General features: G+C 41.9%; 1 protein-coding gene across 5 annotated transcripts in view; it reads left to right on the top strand.

The window, feature by feature from the left end:
• The window catches only part of CLUAP1 (clusterin associated protein 1), a 43,976-nt gene extending 21,412 nt beyond the window's left edge, over positions 1 to 22,564 (top strand). Inside the window, exons 7-13 of one of the 5 annotated variants that reach the window (XM_060285497.2) lie at positions 1,308 to 1,449; positions 3,533 to 3,605; positions 4,475 to 4,552; positions 14,896 to 15,003; positions 17,459 to 17,514; positions 17,796 to 17,852; positions 20,842 to 22,563. In XM_060285497.2, the coding sequence (XP_060141480.1) occupies positions 1,308 to 1,449; positions 3,533 to 3,605; positions 4,475 to 4,552; positions 14,896 to 15,003; positions 17,459 to 17,514; positions 17,796 to 17,852; positions 20,842 to 20,988 (661 nt within the window). In that variant the 3' untranslated portion in view covers positions 20,989 to 22,563. Of the gene's footprint in view, positions 1 to 1,307; positions 1,450 to 3,532; positions 3,606 to 4,474; positions 4,553 to 14,895; positions 15,004 to 17,458; positions 17,515 to 17,795; positions 17,853 to 20,841 lie in introns of all 5 variants that reach the window. The other 4 variants (XM_060285493.2, XM_060285494.2, XM_060285495.2 and 1 more) reach the window with 4 other exon arrangements.
• The last annotated feature ends 3,340 nt before the right edge of the window (positions 22,565 to 25,904 follow it).

The raw sequence follows: 25,904 nt of genomic DNA, 5'->3' as shown, positions 1-25,904 counted from the left end.
TTCCACCATTCTGTTTTCCAGGTCACTTATCCGTTCTTCTGCCTCAGTTATTCTGCTATTGATTCCTTCTAGTGTAGTTTTCATTTCAGTTATTGTATTGTTCATCTCTGTTTGTTTGTTGTTTAATTCTTCTAGGTCTTTGATAAACATTTCTTGCATCTTCTCGATCTTTGCCTCCATTCTTTTTCTGAGGTCCTGGATCATCTTCACTATCATTCTGAATTCTTTTTCTGGAAGGTTGCTTATCTCCACTTCATTTAGTTGTTTTTCTGGGGTTTTGTCTTGTTCCTTCATCTGGTACATAGCCCTCTGCCTTTTCATCTAGCCTATCTTTCTGTGAATGTGATTTTTGTTCCACAAGCCTCAGATCTTTTTAATAGAAAAATTTCTCTGTTTTCCTCTAGTCCAAAAGATTATAAATTATTTTCTAGTTTGTCTGTTTATGTTTTTATTTTTAAAATTTTTGGGGCTGTGCCGTGCGGCCTGCGGGATCTTAGTTCCCCGACCCGGGATCAAACCCGTGCCCCCTGCATTGGGAACTCAGAGTCTTAACCACTGGACTGCCAAGGAAGTCCCTATCTGTTTATATTTTTAAAAGAACAAAGTTTTCCCTTTAAGATCTATAATAAGAGAAAAAAATTCAACAAACCAATTGAAACAGGTTTTTATGCTGTGGTTTTATTTTTAAGTTTTATATTGTTTAAAAACTTAGCTTTAATTTGTAGCAACCTATATTTCTCTTTTTAGGGGACTGATTAAATTTTGGAACATTCAGACAGAATATTATACCCAGCTAAGATAATGCATGTATTTAATTTATTGATTTTTAGAGATGTGTATGATGTATGATTATTCTTTAACTCTGTATTGAAATATGTGCCATATTGAGTGAGGAAAAAAGACCTCAGAGCTTCATTTGAGATAATATACTTAATGTTTGTTAAAAAGAAATACATTTCTGTATGTATCTATGCATAGAAAAGTCTGGAAGGATGTATGTCAAATATTAAGTGCTAATACCTAGTGATGGGATTATGAGTAATTTTAATTTTATTCTTAATACTTTCAGGATTATTTCTAGTTTTTACAAAGAGCATGTCTTAATTTTTGATTAAAAGTATCTTCATTTTGTGGGGAGGGAAGAGAAAAGGGGAAATTAGCTTTAGTTACAAGAATGAAGAACCTTCTCTAATTAAAGGCTTTCCAAAGAAAACCAGGACGGAATCTGGAGCTCTGAATATCAATTTCAAACTACTGTATTTTTGTATATTGATTAATCTTTCAGTTTTTATTTCATTTTTTTCTAGGCCAGCCTTTATGGATGAATATGAGAAGACTGAGGACGAATTGCAAAAGCAGTATGACATTTATCTAGAGAAATTTCGAAATCTGGCTTATCTGGAACAGCAACTCGAGGATCATCACAGGATGGAGCAAGAGAGGTTTGAGGTGAGTGCTTAGTCCTTCTGTATGACCATTTGTTCTGGTGTGTTACTTTGTACTTGTTGACATGCCAGTTTGTAAATATCACTGTGAAAAAAATATCTGGTGAATGTTTTTTCTCCCTGACCAGACTAAGGATTGCTCATGTGATTCTTCTGTTTTTCTGGTTGTGTAGCCTGGGCTCCGAGGTTGTCAAATCTTTGGTAGTAGGTTATCACCAGAGTTTGGTCAGTTAGGACTACAGACAGGGTGGGGACATGACCTGTGCAGTTGGCTACAGCTGCAAGCTTAGAAGGACCTGGGCTTGCTTTAATCCTCTGCTGTCACCGTTTTGAAATTCTTAGTAATTTTTTTTTTTTCTTAGTAATTTTTAACTCCATTTTATTTTGCACTGAGTCCCACAAATTATGTAACATGTCTTGTGTACAGATCTTGCTTGGTCAGCTCACTTAAAGATTTTCAAGCTCTGGTTTATTGAATCACCCAGAGTAGCTTTTCAGAAACTGCTTTATAAAGAAGAATTGTAGCTTATCGATTATTGTGGGAAATATGTATGACCTATAAACTGACCAGCTGTCTTTCAGGTTCCTTTCATCCCAATGCGTAAGGCCATTTAGGAAAGAGTATTTCAGATCCCAGCATCAGTTGATAAGTATGGAATCAGAGCAAAGGAAGTTGGACAAAGTTGCTGTCATTTTGAATTGCCCTTATCCCCTAGGGATATTTCTGCTTAACCCTAAAATAGGCATTTGGAATCTATTTTCACAGTGAAACTGGTCTCCAGTCTCCCTTTCTCATGCTGTCCTTGACAGCTTTTGGTATAAAGGTTATCCTAGCCTTATTACAAACCTGGACATTTGAATTAGGTGATGCTACTTTGTTGCCAAGAGGGCTGGCTGTAACTGACACCTTCATCTGGACATGTTTATCTGGACGAGGAACCTGTTGCCACTCTTGCTGTAAGGCAGAGGCAGGTCATGGAGGAATGGAGGGTCCAGGACAGGCACGTTTTGAGGGCAATGAAAAGACCCTGGAGTTCTGGACATTTTAAACATTGGGTGTCTGGGAAAGAGCAGTAAAGAGACAGTGAAAATAAGCTGATCATTTTGTACTATTGTCTGGGCCACCCCTGGGCTCAGAGAACGTACCAAAGAACGTGCCTCAGGATGCGAGTGGGTGGCCCAGGTTACTTCTGAAGGGCGCCTTCCTGCCCACCCTCCCTTCAGCAAGTACCTACCCTCTTTTTCTTCTGTGCTCACAGCTACTCCCCATGCTTCTAATACCTGGTCCCTCAAAATATCTCATGCATGAAACAGTGCTTCCTTTTTAACATTTAGAACAACAGCACATTTTTAAAAGCCAATTTCCTCTCCCATTCTCTCTTTTTCTAACTTTTTTTTTTCGGCCGCACCGCATGGCATGCGGGATCTTAGTTCCCCAATCAGAGATGGAACCTGCGCCCTCTGCAGTGGAAGTGCGGAGTCTTAACCACTGAACCACCACAAGGAAGTCCCTCCCATTCTCTTTTTTGACAATAATCAGGGCCACATTTTGTAACCTAACTCAAGTATTAGCTTTTTTTTATACCCTAGGAATTAAAACTAGTATTTCTTTCTTTCTTTTCCTATCTGATCACTCCTACCATTTAGCCCCTTTCAGGGTTAGAATTGTGCAGGGCAGGAAAATGATAAAATTCGTGCTTTATTTTAAGAGCAAGAGGCCCCGTAGTTGATGCATCTGTTCCTGTGTCCACATCCCACACAGGCACATGTGACGGGCATCTTGTTGTGTTGTCAATTTTCTTCAGAGGCAGTGAGGTGTAGTGGGAGGAGCCTGGCTTTGGGGATCAGTGAGGCCCATTTTGGGCCAGTGGTGTCACTTCTGGGAGCCCCCCTTTTCATCGGGCTGCCAGAGTGATGACGGAGAGGGGGTGTTGAGTTTCTCATGCAGCGTTAGTTCTCTTCCCCTTCCTGTAGTTTAGTCTTTTTTGCTTCTATATCACAAATTTAGCAGTACTTACATGGTAAAGAATAATAAAACAGTCCAGAAAGTGTCATTTCTTCTGGATCTTGTTTTTCCTGCTCCATAGGAAGCTGAAAACACTCTCCGTCTGATGCAGAACAAGCTAAAGGAGGAAGAAAAGCGACTGCTCAAGAGCAGAAGTAAGCCCACACTTTTTAAATGGACGTACTTACTCTGGACTAGAGTTTTTAGCCTCAGAAAATTTACACGCATATTTTATTTATTTTCAAAAGGCAATTTTCTCACAACTTTTATATCAGGTACCATTTTAATTCACTTAGGAGCTCAAGAGAATGTTTTAAATTACATAGCATTTAAAGTACATTTGGTTTTCGTGCCAACTGAAATACTGTTTTCCCCTGTTTAAATGATACAATTAGTTTGAGTTGCATATAATTATACAAGAAAATTTGCTCTTAGAGGTCTTGTAGGGTTCCTTATTTTAGGGCAAACTGAGGGAAAGCAAGTATTGTGATGCAGTACAAGTGTACTTATTTGAAGGTAGTCCCCCCACTTCACACACGCCTGTCATATGTCCCCCGGTAATCCAAAGTCGTTCATCTAGGCTCTCACCTGTAGAGAAATGGGAGTTACCTACTTGTGAGACCTAGATTCTGGGAAGAAATGTTCCCCATGACTGGGTAGCACACTTCATCCATGAACTTCACCCAGGTGTCAAGTCAGCCTTGGGAGCAGTAGCAGCACATGATCTTCATGCGGAATTGATGGTTTTGTCTCACAGAGTTACTTCTCTTGCTTGTTTCTCTTTTCTTGTGATGGTTTTTTCTCTCATGCTTGCAGGAAGTGTACCTGTCCCAGCAGGTGTGCTCTCTCTCTGTGTTTTCCCTTTGTATCTCTTGCCTGTCATACTTGTTCTATGCCTCTCTCTCCTGAATGTCAGGAAACTCTGGAAGAAGAGTAGGGACTGCTGTGAAATTCTCTAGGGGCAAGTTTAGAAAATTCCAAGGGCCTCTCTAGCAAAAGCAGCCCCTCACCTTTATGGTTCCAGGTTGGCCAGGAGTGCCTGAAGCAGCCCTAAATGATAAGCCTGCATGGAGTTTATCCTCTTCCGAGAGGCCCAGCACAGGTAAGAGCCCGGTTGGTTGGCTGCATCCTGCTCCGCCCTGGACCAGCACATTAAGACCTTTCTCAGTGATCTTGCTTTATTCTTCTGAACTCCTACTTTAATTTTGTGATCCATAGGTTTGGGATCTCATGAAGGACAGAGATTCTCATGAGTATGTGTGATTTAGTTTTTTTGGAAAAATAAGTTCCGGTTTAAACCAACTTAATGAAGGAAAGCGCTTAATTTAGTAATTTTTGAGCAAAGAAGTTAGGAAAATATTTACAAAGGACCATTCTCAGTTCTATTTATCCTAAGCTTCTTAAGATGCCCTGTGCTTCTTTGCTTTTCTGCACATGTGGGAACATTGCCCAGAGTATTGGGATATAAAGGAGGAGAGATATAAAGGAAGACCTTCTGAACTTTTCTCCCATCTGTGAAAGACTCCTCTGAACAGAAAAATCTAATAGTACATAGATGTGAATCGGGGCAAGAATTAGCAAAATCCAAAAGCTGGAAGAGAGCATCTTGTTCAGGCCACTCTGCAGGTAGCTGATTCAACCCAGCAAAGCATTATTGAGTATCTATTCTGGGTGCTAAGGACATACCAGTGGACAGCAGACAGGGATCCTTGCCTTAAACGATTTGATGTGCTAATGACATGCTGGGGGACAAACAATAAGCAAGCTGTTTGTGGAAGGTGAAAAATGCCATGGGGGAAAACGAGGAGCAGGTAAGGGGCATAGGGAAGGTGTAATAGAATTGCAGTTTTAAAGAGGAGTCAGGGTAGACCTCACCAGGAGATGCTGTTTAAACAAAGGCTAAATCAGTAGAGCTGGGGAGAAGGGAGCTATCAGATGGGGAAAGTCCCAGCCTTTCTGTGAGAAACTCAGTGAGTTTTGCTGAGTGAGGAAAAGTATGAACACATGGGGCTGGAGCTGAGGCAGATGAGATGAGCTGGAAGGTGGGCCGTGTGCTTGAGGGGTTCACATTTGATGGAGACTGTCTTCTCTGTTAAGCAGGAGGTAAAGTCATCTCAGATTTCGCTTTGGGATTTGGAGTAAGAGGTTTGAGGAAGAGAAAGTTTGAGTAATTAGAGATGGGAGAGTGCCATAGGCCCCAGAGATTAAAAAGGCAAAGTGCTCTGTTGGGATGCCCTGTAATAAAAGTCAAGGGCGACTCTTCACCTTCCCACCATCCTTTTAAACCTCGTTGCTGGGAGTAAATTTATAACTGTATCCTCGGTAGGATTCAAGCACTGTAGCATTAGGAACTTAAAGAATCCTCTGAATTTATAAAATGACCCAGGAATTTCTAGAAAGCAACTGAGTAACCTTGCTGTGGTTCCATTTTTGTGGTGTAGTGGAGAGAAGATGTTCATGCATGTCATGCACATTTACCATTTGCCTACTGTGTGACGGGTGTTGTGCCAGTGCACAGTGATGGCAAAGGCGCTCAGGGATCTCCACGTCTAGAACTGCACCATCGGTACCTGGCCATGAGCTGGTGTTCTTGGAGCACTTGAAACGTGGCTAGTCCGAATCGAGATATGCTGTTTGTGGAGAATATACACCAGATTTTGAAGACTTACTATAAAAGTAGAGTAAAATTACTCATTAATACTTTTCTAAATTGGTTACTTTTTTTTGAATTTTATTTTATTTTTATACAGCAGGTTCTTACTAGTTATCCATTTTATACATATTAGTGTACATATGTCAATCCCAATATCCCAGTTCATCATACCACTACCCCTCCCACCCGCCACGTTCCCCCCTTGGTGTCCATACGTTTGTTCTCTACATCTATGTCTCAATTTCTGCCCTGCAAACTGGTTCATCTGCACCACTTTTCTATGTTCCATATATATTCACTCTGTATGACAGTCTCTAGATCCATCCACGTCTCTACAAATGACTCAATTTCGTTCCTTTTCATGGCTGAGTAATATTCCATTGTATATATGTACCACATCTTCTTTAACCATTCGTCTGTTTATGGGCATTTAGGTTGCTTCCATGTCCTGGCTATTGTAAATAGTGCTGCAATGAACATTGGGGTGCATGTGTCCTTTTGAATTATGGTTTTCTCTGGGTATATGCCCGGTAGTGGGAATGCTGGGTCATATGCTAATTCCATTTTTAGTTTTTTAAGGAACCCCTCCATACTGTTCTCCATAGTGGCTGTATCAATTTACATTCCCACCAACAGTGCAAGAGGGTTCCCTTTTCTCCACACCCCCTCCAGCGTTTGTTGTTTGTAGATTTTCTGATGATGCCCAATCTAACTGGTGTGAGGTGATACCTCATTGTAGTTTTGATTTGCATTTCTCTAATAATTAGTGATGTTGAGCAGCTTTTCACATGCTTCTTGGCCATCTGTATGTCTTCTTTGGAGAAATGTCTATTTAGGTCTTATGCCCATTTTTGGATTGTGTTATTTGTTTCTTTAATATTGAGCTGCATGAGCTGTTTATATATTTTGGAGATTAATCCTTTGTCTGTTGATTCATTTGCAAATATTTTCTCCCATTCTGAGGGTTGTCTTTTCATCTTGTTTGTAGTTTCCTTTCCTGTGCAAAAGCTTTTAAGTTTCATTAGATCCCACTTGTTTATTTTTGTTTTTATTTCCATCACTCTAGGAGGTGGATCAAAAAAGATCTTGCCGTGATTTATGTCAAAGAGTGTTCTTCCTATGTTTTCCTCTAAGAGTTTTATAGTCTCTGGTCTTACATTTAGGTCTCTAATCCTTTTTGAGTTTATTTTTGTGTATGGTGTTAGGGAGTGTTCTAATTTCATTCTTTTACATGTAGCTGTCCAGTTTTCCCAGCACCGCTTATTGAAGAGACTGTGTTTTCTCCATTGTATATCCTTGCCTCCTTTGTCATAGATTAGTTGACCATAGGTGTGTGGGTTTATCTCTGGGCTTTCTGTCCAGTTCCATTGATCTATATTTCTGTTTTTGTGCCAGTACCATATTGTCTTGATTATTGTAGCTTTGTAATATAGTCTGAAGTCAGGGCGTCTGATTCCTCCAGCTCCGTTTTTTTCCCTCAAGACTGCCTTGGCTATTCGGGGTCTATTGTGTCTCCATTACAAATTTTAAGGTATTTTGTTCTAGTTCTGTTAAAAAAAAATGCCATTGGTAATTTGATAGGGATTGCATTGAATCTGTAGATTGCTTTGGGTAGTATAGTCATTTTCACAATATTGATTCTTCCAATCCAAGAACATGGTATATCTCTCCATCTGTTGGTATCATCTTTAATTTCTTTCATCAGTGTCTTACAGTTTTCTGCATACAGGTGTTTCGTCTCCCTAGGTAGGTTTATTCCTAGGTATTTTATTCTTTTTGTTGCAGTGGTAAATGGGAGTGTTTCCTTAATTTCTCTTTCAGATTTTTCATCATTAATGTATAGGAATGCAAAAGATTTCTGTGTATTAATTTTGTATTCTGCAACTTTACCAAATTCATTGATTAGCTCCAGTAGTTTTCTGGTAGCATCTTTAGGATTCTCTATGTATAGTATCATGTCATCTGGAAACAGTGACAGTTTTACTTCCTCTTTTCCAATTTGTATTCCTTTTATTTCTTTTTCTTCTCTGATTGCCGTGGCTAGGACTTCCAAAACTATGTTGAATAATAGTGGTGAGAGTGGACATCCTTGTCTTCTTGTTCCTGATCTTAGAGGAAATGCTTTCAGTTTTCACTATTGAAATGATGTTTGCTGTGGGTTTGTTGTATATGGCCTTTATTATGTTGAGGTAGGTTCCCTCTATGCCCACTTTCTGGAGAGTTTTTATCATAAATGGGTGTTGAATTTTGTCAAAAGCTTTTTCTGCATCTATTGAGATGATCATATGGTTTTTCTTCTTCAGTTTGTTAATATGGTGTATCGCATTGATTGATTTGCATATATTGAAGAATCCTTGCATCCCTAGGATAAATCCCACTTGACCACAGTGTATGATCCTTTCAGTGTGTTCTTGGATTCTGCTTGCTAGTATTTTGTTGAGGATTTTTGCATCTATATTCATGAGTGATATTGGTCTGTAATTTTCTTTTTTTGTAGTATCTTTGTCTGGTTTTGGTATCAGGTTGATGGTGGCCTCATAGAATGAGTTTGGGAGTGTTTCTTCCTCTGCAGTTTTTTGGAAGAGTTTGAGAAAGATGGGTGTTAGCTCTTTTCTAAATGTTTGATAGAATTCACCTGTGAAGCCATCTGGTCCAGGGCTTTTTTTTTCTTTTTTTTTTTTCTTTTTTTTACGGTACGCGGGCCTCTAACTGTGGTGGCCTCTCCCATTGCGGAGCACAGGCTCCGGACGCGCAGGCTCAGCGGCCATGGCTCATGGGCCCAGCCCCTCCGTGGCATGTGGGATCTTCCCAGACCGGGGCACGAACCCGTGTCCCCTGCATCAGCAGGCGGACTCTCAATCACTGCGCCACCAGGGAAGCCCTGGTCCAGGGCTTTTGTTTGTTGGAAGATTTTTAATCACAGTTTCAATTTCGTTACTTGTGATTGGTCTGTTCATATTTTCTATTTCTTCCTGGTTTGGTCTTGGAAGGTTATACCTTTCTAAGAATTTGTCCATTTCTTCCAGGTTGTCCATTTTATAGGCGTGGAGTTGCTTGTAGTAGTCTCTTAGGATGCTTTGTATTTCTGCGGTGTCGTAACTTCTCCTTTTTCATATCTAATTTTATTGATTTGAGTCCTCTCCCTCTTTTTCTTTATGAGTCTGGCTAATCATTTATCAATTTTGTTTATCTTCTCAAAGGACCAGCTTTTAGTTTTATTGATCTTTGCTATTGTTTTCTTTGTTTCTCTCTCATTTATTTCTGCTCTGATCTTTATGATTTCTTTCCTTCTACTAACTTTGGGTTTTGTTTGTCCTTCTTTCTCTAGTTCCTTTAGGTGTAAGGTTAGATTGTTTATTTCAGATGTTTGCTGTTTCTTGAGGTAGGATTGTATTACTATAAACTTCCGTCTCAGAACTGCTTTTGCTGCATACCATAGGTTTTGGATTGTCGTGTTTTCCTTGTCATTTGTCTCTAGGTATTTTTCAACTTCCTCTTTGATTTCTTCCGTGATCTCTTGGTTATTTAGTAACGTATTGTTTAACCTCCATGTGTTGTGTTTTTTACTTTCTTTCCCTGTGATTCATTTCTAATCTCATAGCGTTGTGGTCAGAAAAGATGCTTGATATTATTTCAATTTTCTTAAATTTTCTGAGGCTTGGTTTGTGACCCAAGATGTGATCTATCCTGGAGAATGTTCCGTGCACCCTTGAGAAGAAAGTAATCTGCTGCTTTTGGTTGGAATGTCCTATAAATATCAATTAAATCTATCTGGTCTATTGTGTCATTTAAAGCTTGTGTTTCCTTATTAATTTTCTGTCTGGATGATCTGTCCATTGGTGTAAGTGAGATGTTAAAGTCCCCCACTACTATTGTGTTACTGTCGATTTCCTGTTTTATAGCTGTTAGCAGTTGCCTTATGTATTGAGGTGCTCCTATGTTATGTGCATATATAATTATAATTGTTATATCTTCTTCTTGGATTGATCTCTTGATCATTATGTAGTGTCCTTCCTGGTTTCTTGTAACATTCTTTATTTTAAAGTTTATTTTACCTGATATGAGTATTGCTACTCCAGCTTTCTTTTGATATCCATTTGCATGGAATATCTTTTTCCATCCCCTCACTTTCAGTCTGTATGTGTCCCTAGGTCTGAAGTGGGTCTTTTGTAGACAGCATATATTTGGGTCTTTTTTTTGTATCCATTCAGCAAGCCTGTGTCTTTGGGTTGGAGCATTTAATCCATTCACTTTTAAGGTAATTATTGATATGTATGTTCCTATGACCATTTTCTTAATTGCTTTGGGTTTGTTTTAGTAGGTCCTTTTCTTCTCTTGTGTTTCCCACTTAGAGAAGTTTCTTTAGCGTTTGTTGTAGAGCTGGTTTGGTGGTGCTGAATTCTCTTAGCTTTTGGTTGTCTGTAAAGCTTTTGATTTCTCCATCAAATCTGAATGAGATCCTTGCTGGGTAGAGTAATCTTGGTTGTAGGTTCTTCCCTTTCATCACTTTAAATATGTCATGCCACTCCCTTCTGGCTTGTAGAGTTTCTGCTGAGAAATCAGCTGTTAACCTTATGGGAGTTCCCTTGTATGTTATTTGTCGCTTTTTCCTTGCTGCTTTCAATAATTTTTCTGTGTCTTTAATTTTTGCCAATTTGATTACTATGTGTCTCAGCCTGTTTCTCCTTGGGTTTATCCTGTATGGGAATCTCTTCGCTTCCTAAACTTGGGTGGCTATTTCCTTTCCCATGTTAGGGAAGTTTTCGACTATAATCTCTTTAAATATTTTCTCTGGTCCTTTCTCTCTCTCTTCTCCTTCTGGGACCCCTATAATGTGAATATTGTTGCATTTAATATTGTCGCAGAGGTCTCTTAGGCTGTCTTCATTTCTTTTCATTCTTTTTTCTTTATTCTGTTCCGCAGCAGTGAATTCCACCATTCTGTCTTCAGGTCACTTATCCGTTCTTCTGCCTCAGTTATTCTGCTATTGATTCCTTCTAGTGTAGTTTTCATTTCAATTATTGTATTTTTCATCTCTGTTTGTTTGTTCTTTAATTCTTCTAGGTCTTTGTTAAACATTTCTTGCATCTTCTCAGTCTTTGCCTCCCTTCTGTTTCCACGGTCCTGGATCATACTGTCATTATTCTGAATTCTTTTTCTGGAAGGTTGCCTATCTCTACTTCATTTAGTTGTTTTTCTGGGGTTTTGTCTTGTTCCTTCATCTGGTGCATAGCCCTCTGCCTTTTCATCTTGTCTGTCTTTCTGTGAATGTGGTTTTTGTTCCACAGGCTGCAGGGCTGTAGTTCTTGCTTCTGCTGTCTGCCCTCTGGTGGGTGAGGCTATCTCAGAGGCTTGTGCAAGTTTCCTGATGGGAGTGACTGGTGGTGGGTAGAGCTGGCTGTTGCTCTGGTAGGCAGAGCTCAGTGAAACTTGTGTGCTGATGGGTGGGGCTGGGTTCCCTCCCTGTTGGTTGTTTGGCCTGAGGCGCCCCGACCCTGGAGCCTACCTGGGCTCTTTGGTGGGGCTAATGTTGGACTCTGGGAGGGCTCACACCAAGGAGTACTTCCCAGAACTTCTGCTGCCAGTGTCCTTGTCCTCACGGAGAGACACAGCCACCCCCCGCCTCTGCAGGAGACCCTCCAACACTAGCAGGTAGGTCTGGTTCAGTCTCTTATGGGGTCACTGCTCCTTCCCCTGGGTCCCGATGTGCACACTACTTTGTGTGTGCCCTCTAAGAGTGGAGTCTCTGTTTCCCCCAGTCCTGTCGAAGTCCTGCAATGAAATCTCGCTTGCCTTCAAAGTCTGAATCTCTGGGAATTCCTCCTCCCGTTGCTGTACTCACAGGTTGGGAAGCCTGACGTGGGGCTCAGAACCTTCACTCCAGTGGGTGGACTTCTGTGGTATCCGTGTTCTCCAGTCTGTGAGTCAGCCACCCAGCAATTATGGGATTTGATTTTATTTTGTGTATTTATCTTTATTTTTGGCTCCATTGGGTGTTTGTTGCTGCGCACGGGCTCTCTCTAGTTGCGGTGAGCGGGGAGCTACTCTTCATTGTGGTGCGCGGGTTTCTCATTGCAGTGGCCTCTCTTGTCGCGGAGCACAGGCTCTAGGTGCACGGGCTCAGCATTTGTGGCTCGCGGGCTCTACAGCGCAGGCTCAGTAGTTGTGGCGCACGGGCTTAGTTGCTCCGCAGCATGTGGAATCTTCCCGCACCAGGGCTTGAACCCGTGTCCCCTGCCTTGGCAGGTGGGTTCCTAACCACTGTGCTGCCGGGAAAGCCCCTGATTTTATTTTGATTGCATCCCTCCTGCCATCTCACTGTGGCTTTTCCTTTGTCTTTGGATGTGGGGTATCTTTTTTGGTGAGTTCCTGTGTCTTCCTGTTGATGATTGTTCAGCAGTTAGTTGTGATTCCAGTGCTCTTGCAGGAGGGAGTGAGAGCACATCCTTCTACTCTGCCAACTTGAACCAGTCTCCTATTGGTTACTTATTAAAATGACATTTTAGATATATTGGGTTAAATAAAACATTATTAAAATTAATTCACCTGTTTTTGCTTTAATGTAGTTAGTAGAAAATTTTAAATTGCATCTGGGGCTGGCATATTTCTATTGGACAGTGTTGATCTAAAAGGAGAAACTTACAAAGTTTAAGTTTAAGTGTGTATGAAGTATATTTCATTGTGTTTTTTTTTTTTTTTTTTTTTTGGTGGTTCGCGGGCCTCTCCCGTTGCGGAGCACAGGCTCCGGACGCGCAGGCCCAGCGGCCATGGCCCACGGGCCCAGCCGTTCCGCGGCACGTGGGATCCTCCCGGACTGGGGCACGAACCCGTGTCCCCTGCAATGACAGGCGGACTCTCAACCACTGCACCACCAGGGAAGCCCTTCATTGTGGTTCTGATTTGAATTTCTCTGATAGCCGATGAAATGGCGCATCTTTTCATCTGCTTATTGGCTGTCTGTATATCTTCTTTGGAGAGATCTATTCAAGCCCTTTGCAGATTTTTAAATTGGGTTTTCCTTTTATTGTTGACTTATATATTCTAGATACTAGACCCTTATATATGATTTCTGATTTGCAAATATTTTCTGTCATTCTCTGGACTATCTTTTCACTTTCTTGATGCTGTCCTTTGCTGTACAAAGTTTTAATGAAGTACAGTTTATCAGTTTTTTTCTTTGTTGCTTGTGCTTTTAGTGTCATATTTAAGAAACTGCTGAATTCAAGGTCACCAAGGTTTACCCCTCTGTTTTCCTTCTAGGAGTTTTATAGTTTTAACTCTTACATTTAGGTCTCTGACCCATTTTGAGTTAATCCTTGTATATTAACTCATTCTTTTGTGTGTGGCTGTCCATTTGTCCCAGCACTACTTTTTGGAAAGTCTATTATTTTCCTGTTGAATCATCCCGGCACCCTAGTTGGCCATCCTCATTTTAACGTGTCACTGACAACTCGGTGATTTCGGTGTCAGCGTGTATTAACTTTAGTTTACATGCTTGGTCCTCAGTCTATTGCTGTGACTTGTCAGAAGAAATCGTACTGAGCCCAAGGTACCTGTATTAATGTTGGTTTAAAATTCATGATATCATTTGCTTTATATTGCATGGGGTGAGGATTTAATGTCATAATTTTCCTGGAGGAAGTAAAAAAACTAATCTGAAGAGTGATTTCACTTTGTGGTCATTAATTTGTGTTAATATCTAGTTAATATCTAATCACATTCTCTGTAACAGCTTTTATAAGGTGGTAGTTGTCAGCTTGATTGTACTGAAGTCCTTACAGGATGCCCTTATTGACACTTTCTCCAGCTCCCAGCTTTGCCCCTTCGTGCTGTAGAGTACAGCTCTTCTCTCCAGGGCTAAAGGAAGCAGGAAACTTTCCCTCAGTGCCCAGCTAGATGCAGCTGCCATTTCATTACTCTCTTACAGCAGGAGTTACGCAAAGCATTTTTGTAGATGAACAATTACTCTACTTCCAAACTGTCTTAAGAGTCAGTGATGAGAACAGCAACTGCATTCTTCCAGTTCCATCCTTCTGAAACCTCTGTCACTCTCTGGGCACAGAGCAGTTGGGCTGGGCAGTGAAAGTTTTTTCTCCCCACTGTGGAAACTCTCCTTTTGTAGGTTTACATTAGGAAATGTTCAACCTGCACAAGACTCCAGAGGAGTATTTAAGAAATTAATGTAAAAGCCCATTGCACTGAGAATGACCTTTCTTTACCTTTATAATGAGTTTTCTCCAGTAAGGAATATCACGAGCACCAATTTTCGTTGCCAGTCACCAGGTAGCTATCTTTCCCAGGCAGCCCAAACAGGACCTTCCTGGCCCATCTCCCTCTTGCCTCCAGGCTTGTTCTGGTGCAGTTGCTGACCATTTCAGTGGGCTCCACTTTCCTCGTGTTATCTTCAAGGAGCTTGAGTTCTGGTAACATGGCCTAAGACTGAACAGAGAATGGTTTTTTTCCCCCGACTAACGAAGAACTCCAGCTACCTTGACAGCTGGCTAGTCAAATTTTTAGTTTTACATACTGGAATAATGTTTCTAACTGATATAACTGACCCACTTTTTTCTTGCTTTGGAAAATTGTTTATAAAAAAACTAGCCTATGGTTGTTTGCATTAACTCTTCACTAAGTATCTACAGGCAACTCCCAAGAGCCTTGTAAAATCAAATGCATCAAAAGAAAGGCTCAGGAGCACAGATGGCTTTTGACAAGAGCCTTACTGGACAGAAGCTGTTTTAGAGGCAATGACGGAGCTGCCCTTTTGTTTTGCCTACTTGTGTCGCTGCCAGGTAATGATGACTCCGACATTGACATCCAGGAGGACGATGAATCCGACAGTGAACTAGAAGAGAGACGGCTGTCCAAGCCACGGACAGCCATGGAGGCGCTCTTGCAAGGTACCACAGTGGCTCTTGCTTGCCCTCCGCCCCATGCCCTGTCACAGGAAATGGCGGCCGGGATTGGGTCAGGGCTGCTTGGTTTCGAGGCCCATAAGCACACTGCCCTGTTGTTCATCAGGATTTGGCTCTTAAACTGGTCAGTGGTCATCTTTGCTGCTAATACTCTTACCTTTGGCCCCAAGAATAACCAGTCTTATTTATGGTTTGGTACTTCTCACAGAGGCCACATAACACACTGCCTCTGCTGATCAGCTGAATTCTGCCCGTTGTGGGTCCAAACTGCTCTCAGTGCAGTTACATCCCTTATGGTCAGAGAATTAATGCACAAATAAGGGACTTACATGAGCATCTGTACTGTTAAAAAAAACGTTCTTCTGGGAATTCCCTGGCGGTCCAGTAGTTAGGACTGTGTGCTCCCACTGCAGGGGGCACAGGTTTGATCCCTGGCCAAGGAACTAAGATCCCCCATGCTGTGAGGTGGCCAAAAAAAAAAAAAAGGTTCTTCTAGTTTCTACCTTCTTACTGCAAAAGATTCAAGCAATAACATATGTGGAGCAAATGTGGGTGCTCCCCTCGGGTCTTCCTCATGTCCCACACTCTCACCTACAGGGATCATGGCCAGTGGTTTGGAGTGTGTCCTTCCAAATTACCTTTCCACACATTTACAAGTGTGTGCTTGTGAGTGTGCACACACACACACACTCAGATGTGGACACAAAGATCACCTGAAACATTTTTTAACCTAAATGGGACCAGATTGTGTGTGGTTCTGTACTTGCTTTTTAAAATTATTATTAAATATACTGGAACCTTTTCCATGTCAGTAAAATATAAATCTGCTTCATTCTTTCTGACAGCTGCATAGTATTCCATCCTGTGGCTGTACCCATAATTTATTTGGGCATTCCATATTGATATATATTTAAGTATTTCTACTCTTGCCTTTGTATGTACATCTTTCCGCATATGTGCAAGTGTTTTTTTAGGTTGCATCATTAAAAATGGAATTCTTAGGTCAAAGGTTATATAAATTGTTATTTTGATAGATACTAAATTGCCCTATATTTGCCTATAAAGCATTTCTACTACCTGTTAATTTTTGGAACAAAATTGCATTTTTATGTATATAATACTTCTAAGTCGTAAATCATCTTTATTGTTTTATATTAACTTCTATATTAACTGCTTTCTCTTATACATTTCATTTTTTTATAGGATAATTAGATGCTCTGATTCCTTTCTCTTCCTTTTATTTTTTAAGAGCTTCATGATATAAATAGAGGTTAGAGGTTATGACTCCCATTCTGCAGATGGGGGCCAAGGCTCTAAAAAGGTATGGAATTGGCTCAATAGAACATAGTAAGGGCACTGGGTTCCTAAATTCTCCTGCTGACCACTCAGCCTGCAGAAGTAAAATCACAGGGTTCGTTTCCAAAAACTACAAATAAGTTCTTCAAACAACACAAGAGTTGCATTTTATCTGACCAAGGGAGCGTGTCCATAAACAGCTCTTGATGGCCATCTCCAGGCCTGCCCTGAATGAGCTCCTCTGAGCTGCCTTCGCTGCCTTTCTTCTGAGGCCTGGCCCTGGCGTCACCGGTGGCTGTTTTTCAGCCTTCGGGTATGTGCAGCTCTCTGCCTTCACCCAGCAAGGATGGCTCCTGAGTTTTTGCAGAAGTCTCATCTAGAAAACATTGACTTCCAGAGGAGGAGGGGAGAATCACATAGATAATGATGGTGTTTTGAAGGATAAATTAATGTGATACTTAAATTTTTTTTTACTGTTTGGAGCTCAGACATAGATTCAAGTACAAGTGACACTGGCCCATAAAAGGAGAATATATTTCTTTTTTCAACAGAGAGCACATCTATTCTATTGCATGTATACTAATAATGGGATTCAGTGATTTTTACCTAAAATATTTACAGGATGCATATTTATTTTTCTGATTTATGATTTGTGCTTATATTTTAATGCCCTTTTCCTCTTTTTCAAAGTGGAAATGCAGAAAATCTGTTACTGTCACAGTTCTGATTAGCTGGATGCTACTGAAGTCAGTTTTTTGTTTTTGTTTTTTTTTAAGTATTTATTTACTTATTTTATGTATTTGGCTGTGCCGGGTCTTAGTTGCAGCACGTGGGATCATCGTTGCCTCGTATGGGATCTTTATTTGTGGCATGCAGGATCTTTAGTTTTGGCATGCATGTGGGATCAAGTTCCCTGACCAGGGATTGAACCCAGGCCCCCTGCACTGGGAGCGTGGAACCTTAACCACTGGACCACCAGGAAAGTACCTACTTAAGTCCGTTTTTTTTTTTTTTTCTTAAGTCAGTTTTTTAATGTGATTCTTCTTTTTCCCAGTTTTCTAAAGGAAAGCAAATCTTGAAGGCCGTTTCCTGTCCTGTATCCTACAAGGTTTTCATACTCTCTTCATGCTTTTGTTCTCCTCAGGACGACCCAGCAAACGCGTTGTGGGCACAATGCAAGGTGGAGACTCGGACGACGATGTGAGTCCCGACCAGCTCCCTGAGCTGTCCTGGTCTTGGCCGTCTTGGGCCAGCCTCGTAGGCTAGTTTGGCCGAGAAGCTAAGTGCATCTGACCAGTTTAGCGCGAGGTGCTGCTTCTCAGCCCGGCCTTTTGTTGGGTTTGTGGCAGAGTTCGACCTCCCAAGGAGCTAGACTCTCTTCTTTGCTAGCTGTTGGCTCATTTCTTTTCTTTTCAAATGAACGTGCTTGCCCTACTTTTTTTTTTTCTTCTCATTGTTCTTTCCATTCTCGCTTTCCAAAGATGGAAGCAGCACCAGCTCTCTTAGGTAAATGCAAGACTTCCAGCTCCAAGAAACAGGTTGGTTTTCTTTTTCACCTCCATTTGTGTGTGTGTGAGCCACTTACGGTCAGCAGAGAGCCTTCCCCAAGAGTGATACCTTGTGTCTGGGGCAAGAAGCCACTCACATGGGTTCCACAGTGAGTGGTGAAGTTACCTAGAGGTCCCTGTGCTAATGAGGAGGCGGGGTGAACACTGAGCCAAGAGACAAGGAAGGTTATCAGGCCCCTTAACTGTAACCTAGAAGAGAAGGGATTCTGCTGAGGGCTGGGATCAAGACCAGGCTTTTCTTCAGCTCCATTCTGGGGAGGGAACCTGAAAGGCAGGCTCTCTTGAGACCAGGGCCCGGAGTGTGACATCACGTTGCTGATGCCTTGAGCACTGTTGAGTGGATAACTGACTGGGAAACCAATGGAATGGGGAACCAAGGCATCCTTGCTGGGGTCCAGTTATTGGGGCCGCACTGTCCATCGATCTGGGCTTGCCTTCTTTGTTGAGTCCCTGGCAGGGCTGTGAGGCCCAAGAGGCAAAGGTGACTGGACTGATGGAGATCACAGACTTCCCATCAGGCTGAATGCCATGTGTGTTTGGAGCATGGCACGAGTACATGCACATAGCGTGGGCTGATATTCTTGTACAAACAGTTCCATTTATTAGGTACCAATGGTGAATACTTTTAGAGAAATTCACAGGAGAGGAGAGGTCACTCAGATTTGCTGGGCAAGATGCACAGAGAAGATAGGGCCTTGAATTCATAGAAGACAGTCTGTAGAGAAGCAGAGAGACTACCTCCAAAATTTTTTTAACAAAGTAGGGGATGGATGGCTAAATAGCTTCTATCCATCCATCTTACCCATCTGAGACGGAATTAGGGAAAGTCTGGTGTGGAAACTCATGACACTGGCCTCTTTTCTTATGATTTGCTTGATCATTTGTATAGCTTTCTACTTTTCTGAGTAAATGCCTTATTTGTAGCTTAAAATCTCCTCTGTGCCTGTTGCCCCTTATTTATCTCAAGGAGGCTGTTTCCACACATCCCCCTGGGCTTGTCCTTCACCTGTTCACTCATTCACTTGCCGGGTCCTTGTTGAGTGCCTGTTACGTACCAAGCACTGTTAGGGGTTAGGGGAATACAGCAGTGAACAGAACAAAGCCCCTGCCTTCTTGAGGCTTACATTCCAACGGTCATCAAGCAGATACATCAGGGGTCATGGTGATAAGAAAAATAAAGCAGGTTTAGGGGACAGAGTGACAGGGATGAGGGAGGAGGTCGATGTCTTCTGATTGGTCAGGGAAGGTCTCTGATTAGGTGACATTGGGCAGGGGGCTGAGTGGCAGGAGGAAGGTGATGCTGCAGTAGGGCAGTGAGGCCTAGGAAACATGGTTCCTGAATTCGAGGGCCGGAGGCGACAGCGTGACTGGGAGTGAGTGAACTGGGGCAGGAGCAGCAGGAGAGGCAGCAGGAGCAGCAGGAGAGGCAGCAGGGGCCACGCACAGCTTTGCAGGATGTGAGGAGGGCTTGTGCTCTCTGAGTGCAGCGGGGAGGTGCTGGAGACTCAGGAGAGCTGACCTGAGTTTCAGAGGAACCAGGTTGGGGGCATTTGCAGGGGTCTAGTTCAGAGTGAGGGTGGCGGTAGCAGCAGACTGGTGAGAAGTGGTCAGGTTCTGGATGTTTCTAAGGTGAGAACCATTAGGTTTTGTTAATTGGACATGAGGTGTTAGAGAAAGAGAGAAATGCCCTGGTTGTGGCTTAATTGGCTGAAAGCATAGTTTTCATTTCCTGAGGGGGGCAGACCTGAGGCAGGGACTTGAGAGCAGATCAAGAGTCTGGTTTTGGACATTCTCAGTGTGAGCTGCCTGCTAGATGTCCACATGCTGGTGTTGAGGACTTCAAGGGTCAGGTCTGAGCTGGAGATTGAATTTGGTGGAGCCACCCAAAGACCACCATGAGGATAGATGTGATTGCTTGGGGAGAGAGAGTAGAAAGGGAAGAGAGGAGGCCCAAGGCCGACCCTGTATTGCAGAGGTCAGGGCGAGGAAGCAGGTCAGGCAAGCTCTATGGAGAAGACAAGGAAGTGAGATGGGGCGAGCACCTGAGAGGAGGGGGCCTGGAGCACAGGAAGGGGGTTCTGGGGGAGGAGGAGCAGTCCTGTGTCAGATGCAGCCATGGGTCAAACAGGAGGATGGAGAATTACCCATAGGATCTGAGTCCATTGAACGTTTCAGTCTTGGGGGACTTGGGGGGAGGGGTGAGAGCCTGGCTAGTGGGTGCTTAGAGGGCAGCGAGAAGGGAGCCAGCAGGGATAGCGTGAGTGCAAGCTCGTTCTGGGGGTTTGCTGTGAGGCCACAGGAGAACAGGGCAGAGTAGCTGCAGAGGAAGGTGGGGTTACATTTTAGCGTTTTTTATTTTGTGTTTTTAAGAAGAAGGAGATTGCAGCATGTATGTGTGCAGGTGGGAATGGTCTATATAGAGTGACTGACCATCCTGGTTTACTGGGGATACGGGACTTGCAATATGAAAAAGCTGGTTGAGTTGGTCACCCTCATCTAGATGATGAAAGAGAGAATGTCTTTTATTTTGCTCCTTACACCCGTTTCCTGAGTGGCTTTCCATCCAAAAGCCCAAATAAGCAACCCCCACCAAGCCCCTGCCCTTCTTGCTGTCCACAGGTGGGTCTCTGGGCCTCCAGTGAGCTTCCGTGCACATCCAGTGGTGCTCCTGAGACGGCGGCGGGAAAGCCACCTTGCAGCTCCAGCCTTGGCTTGCCCGTTGGTGTTTGAGGGTTACTGGTTGGAAGACACATTTATATATGTATTTCAGCCAGCAATATATAGACACTGGCCCCATTCTTATGCCCCCACAGCCTGACTGCTACTCTGGCAAGCTCTTCCTTCATGTGGGTGTTGCTGGTTATTGAGCAACTAGTAAAAAAGCAAGGTAGGGTCTCTGCTGACATGATGTCAGTAGCAGGATGGGACTCTCAGCTGTATTTGCTGTCTTTTCTTGTAGGAAGACTCAGAGGACAGTGAGATTGACATGGAGGATGATGAAGACGATGACGATTTGGAGGACGAGAGCATTGCTCTCTCACCAGCTAAGCCCAGTCAAAGAGTCCGGAAACCTGAGCCCCTGGATGAGAGTGACAATGACTTCTGACCTTCTTGCCAAGGGACCCAGGCAGACTAAAACCCTCAGATTTGTAGGTAAAGGGGAAATTAAAGGGTCAGAAGGAAATAGGCATTTTGTTGGATAAGCCAGCAGGACTCATTGTTAATGAAGTAAAACCTGTTTCCGCTTTAGCCTCCTGTGTGTTACTCTACACACTCCAAAGCTTAAACAAGAACCGGAGCAAACCCCAAAGATGATTTTTTTTTCCCTTATCTATCTCCTAAAACTTGGGAAATGCACGTGTTCTTAGTGATTCACATCCACAGGACAAAACCTTGAGAAATAACAGCCAACGCTGTGTAAGTCTTGCCCGTTATTTTTGTCATACTTTTCCTCTAAAAGTCAGCCGGACCTTCAAGTCCAGACCTGGGGCTAGAACTGGGCACAGGACTCATTTCAGGAGTTGTGTGGGAGTGTCTGACTATTCATCGCATACAGTTCAGAATGTTTATTTTAGATCAGCTTTTGATTCTAGCCTTTATTTTCTTTCTTCTGCATGCTCACGATACCAAGCTTTAAATGTATTTTACTAAAATTGTCTGAAGGAAAGTCAGCTGACTCAGACGAAAACTAGCTTTCCTTGAAAATCAGGCAACAGATCGATGCTCCAGATCATACACACTCCATTTTCTCTCAGAAGGCTGACATTCCTCCTTAGGAAGGAGCAAATTAAGGACAAAGTTTTGGTACGGATTCATGTTTCTGACCTAAAAAAATAAACCAGAATTGAATTTGATAGAATAGCACTAGAATTTCCCTTCTGTGAAAGGAGAAGTGACAGATAGGTGGAGTTTGGTTTTGTCTTGTTAATATGGAAAGCACAGAGGAGTTTTCATTGATTTCACTTATAAAGTCAGACGACTTGTGAAGTTCTCGCTTAATAAATTTATTTAATACCATATTTTTATATTATTGTTTTATTTGAAAGTATAATTATTTATTTGTACCATAACATATAGATACTTATTTAAGAAGAGTTCATGGGTTATTATATTACATGTGAATTTCAGGAGACTATGTGACAGTTATTTCTATGTTTGCTTTTTTCTCTGTCTTTCCCTCAATTTTACATAAGAGATTACCTGCTTTTTATAAAAAAACATTCAGCATTCAGTTAATTCACCAGTAATTTGAGATGTGCCATCTTTGAAACGATAAGCTAACGGGGAAGAGGTGTATCGGGTGCCACATTACCTCCTCAGATGCCGTGGCTTTTAAGGCACAAGAGAGTCATTGCATCTCCTTGGATGACATAGCTTTGGTTTACCTGAGTCTGACCTGACTTTTATTTTAAAAAACAAAAATTGTATTTGTTTCCCTTATGTGATGCTTTCTTCTAATGGGCATTAACATGGGAGCCCAACCCAAACCACAGATAACACGTCCACAGGTGGAGGCAAGAGCTGCAGCGGCTAGTCATTGTCTCACCTGCTTCTTGTCATCCCTCATCCCTTGATTAACTGACTTTGTGCAGAGTCTTGCGTGGTCTGATGTTTCCTTACTTGAGCAGCATCTTTCAACAAAGGAGCTTCAAGTATGGATCCTAATTATTAATGTACTTCTGTTGCTCTGACAGATCCGGGAGTCAGATGTGTGCAGGGGCCTTACGATTTGGTGTCATTTGGTTTTGGTCAAGCAGCAGAGCAGACTCAGGCCCCAGAGAAGATTGTGTGATTAGGTCAATGAAAAACTAGCTTTTAGATCATTGCTGACGGCTTTTTTTGTTTTTTGCTGTGTAATCAAAGGACCTCTTAAAATGCTTTAAAATACATGTATTGGCAGAAAATGTAAAGGAACTTTTTAAGTCCTCAGTTTTTATTGGTGGGGATACCCATCGAGGATGTCCATTGGGAATTCTGAAGAACTGTTTCCCTTTTATCTGGGGCAGGAAGAAGAAATACAAGATCTCTTTCACTAGTATTTTAAACTGTAACATCAGCGTCAAATGTCTGAAAGGAAGGTGTGTCCCTTTAGGTTAGCAGCATACTGTGTAAATATCACAACTGTTAGATTGGCCCAGGGGACTCATGTGTGCTAGAACACAGGACTGGCTGAATTGGAAGTGAACTAAAAGCTTCTGCCTCCTACCCAGAACAGAAGTCCTTTCTATAAGGATGCGACTGGAGCAGGAAGACAAAGGGCTCAAGAAGTAATGTCATTAGGGGAAAATGGAACTGACAGGATAACCGATATGTCTGTAGGAAACAGTATTCAGATTTTACTTTCCTATTAGATCGTTTGGAAAAATTAAGCAGTAGTGACATAGAAAGTTTAAAATGATGCAACTTTTAATTCTAGAAAGAACAATGAATTATATAGGAAGAAAATGGCTCAGCAGTGATCATCAGTACTAATAAAATCATAAAATAAACACTAAATAATGATTTACCCAAGAATCATGCTGTAACTGTATTGGAAGGATGGAGAAACAAAGTGGGGACATACAGTGATATACGTACAAGTGCCATTTCCCATAATAGAAAGTTAATAGATAATCTCTAAAATGATGAAACAAGAACTAGTGTATGTATGACATTTAGCTTTGGGGTGGAGAGGTATTCAGGAAGGGGAGGAATAGGACAGGAGATTGTTCTTTCCCATTATAAGCCTAGTACTCTGACTTTTTAAACTGTGTATTACTACACATTTTGTCCTGATGAAAATGAATTTTTTAAAAAGATAAATGTACAGGCAGGAAAGGGGTGAGGGCTGGAGATTCAGGTTTGAGAATCATTTGTGTATAAGATTCCTCAGGGGAGAACACGTGGGACGAGAAGAGAGCTAAGGGTGGAAGCCTGTGTCTAAGGGGAGAGTCCACGAGGAGCCAGGAGAGACTGGGAAAGTATTTTCTAGATTTTCTAAAGTGAATGTATTTTTCCTTTAATAATCAGGAGAAATATGTTTAGTTTTTCAAAGAGTGGTAATGAGAAGGTGGAAGGATTGGAAGATGGTAATGTTATGGAATCCAGGGCAGGGGAGAATTTCCCAAGAAGGGAGAGGTGAACAATGTGAGGTCCTTGCTGTAAGTGAGCTTGAGTCAGAGAAGTCACTGAAATGGACAGTTAGGAAATCTCTGGTGACCTCAACAAGGAAAAGCAAGATAGCAGGTGAGGGTTGAAGAGAGGTTGGGATTTGAAGTGAGTATTGATGACTATTTGGAAAGTGGGTGGTCATAAGTGAAAATGGAAGGCAGAGCCAGGGAAGAGTGGGATCAAAGAACATTTTGGAGGGGCAGAGGGCCTTTTTTTTTTTTTTTTTTAAGAGGAACATGAACATGGCTTTTTAACTGAAGGGAACTAGCTTGTGGAATGAGAGGGGTTGAGTCTGTGGGAGAGAGAGAGGGAGGGAGTGACTGTGTGTGTAATGATGAAGCAAAGTTTGCATTAGGAGCCATTCTGCTTAAATATGTGTTGTATATTGAAAACATACACACCAGATAACCATTTGGGTTGGTGCTGCTATTTGGGGTAAGAAGGCTAAGGCTGATTTCATGGTCTTTTACACCTGGATTTCTATAGTGTCTATTGTAGATACGGCCCAAAACAGTTCTCTTGACTTGGGCATCAGGTAGAGTACCCAGAACACTGAGACATTGCCTTAGAAGTTGAGTCAAAGTAGCCCTAGACTAAAGGATGGCTGATCCTGACTAGCAAATCTTCAAAGCAAGTTTTGAAAGGATCCAACTGTTTCTAGGTAATTGTGTCCCAGAATAAAGCTCAAGAATATTTTAAGGAATATGAAAATAGTCAATACCCAACAAGATAAAATTTTCAATGTCTGGGATCAAATCAAAAATTACCAGGTATAATAAGAAAAGTCAAGAAACAGACCAAGAAATGACGCAAAAATGACAGTTGATAGAATTAGTAGAAAGGGACATTCAGACAGTTATAACTATATTCCATATATTCAGACGGTAGAGGAACGCATGAGCAGGTTGTGAGATACGGAAGATGGAAGGAAAGTCTCACACAGTACTGCTAGAGATTTAAAAAAATGAGAGGACAACTGTGCAAGCTGAGATTAAGATCAGATTAGACACTGCAGAAGAAAACATTACTGATCCTGAAGACACAGGGCATGTTTGTCTAAAATGGAATACAAAAAAGACCCCCAAAATCCCATTGTGCTGATTATCAATTTATTGCCTCAGCTCCAAATTCACCTTTTGGCCTGCTCTGTGATAGTGGAGCTATTCGTTGTAAATATCTCTCCTTTGCTAGCCAGCAAGATGTTAAGCCTCATCAGTAGGGTGCTAGAGAGACTTTGAAGGAGAGAAGAGGGGCCTTTACTTCCAATTCCCAGTGTGGCTGCTTTCGAAGTTCCTGGAGAGCACACTTTTTTCTCCACTGGTTTGGCCCCTGAGTTTTCTCCAGTGCTAGGTTCCTGCAAAGGCACAGCTTTCTCTAGCATTTGGCTACTGCAACTACTGTCTGTCACATTCTCAACTTAGCCAGAAACAGTGCAAACCAGAAGACAGTATAGCAACATCTTGAAAGTGCTGAAAGAAAAAACTGTCACCCTGGAATTCTATACCCAGCAAAAATATCTTTCAAAACCAGTAATCCAGTAAAGACTATAACAAGACCTATGTTCAAATGTCCCCAACTTCCAAATAATGTTCTTTATAGCTGATTTTTTCCCTCTAGTCTAGGATCCAATCAAAGATCTTAAGTTGTTATGACTCTTTAATAATATCCTTTCGTTTAAAATAGTCCCCAGCCTTTTGTATTTTTCATGATGTTGACGTTTTTTAAGAGGTCAGGCTAGTTTTTCCTTTTTTTTCCCCAGAATGACCCTCCATTTGGATTTTGTCTGACTGTTCATTCATGATTAGATTCAAGTAGACATTTTTGGCAAGAATAAAATACATCAGTGATGTGTCCTTTTTTATGAATTTATTT

This window comes from Globicephala melas, chromosome 15 (assembly GCF_963455315.2).
Source record: "Globicephala melas chromosome 15, mGloMel1.2, whole genome shotgun sequence".
NCBI classification, from domain to species: Eukaryota; Metazoa; Chordata; class Mammalia; order Artiodactyla; family Delphinidae; genus Globicephala; species Globicephala melas.
This window is presented reverse-complemented; position numbering and strand designations above follow the sequence as displayed.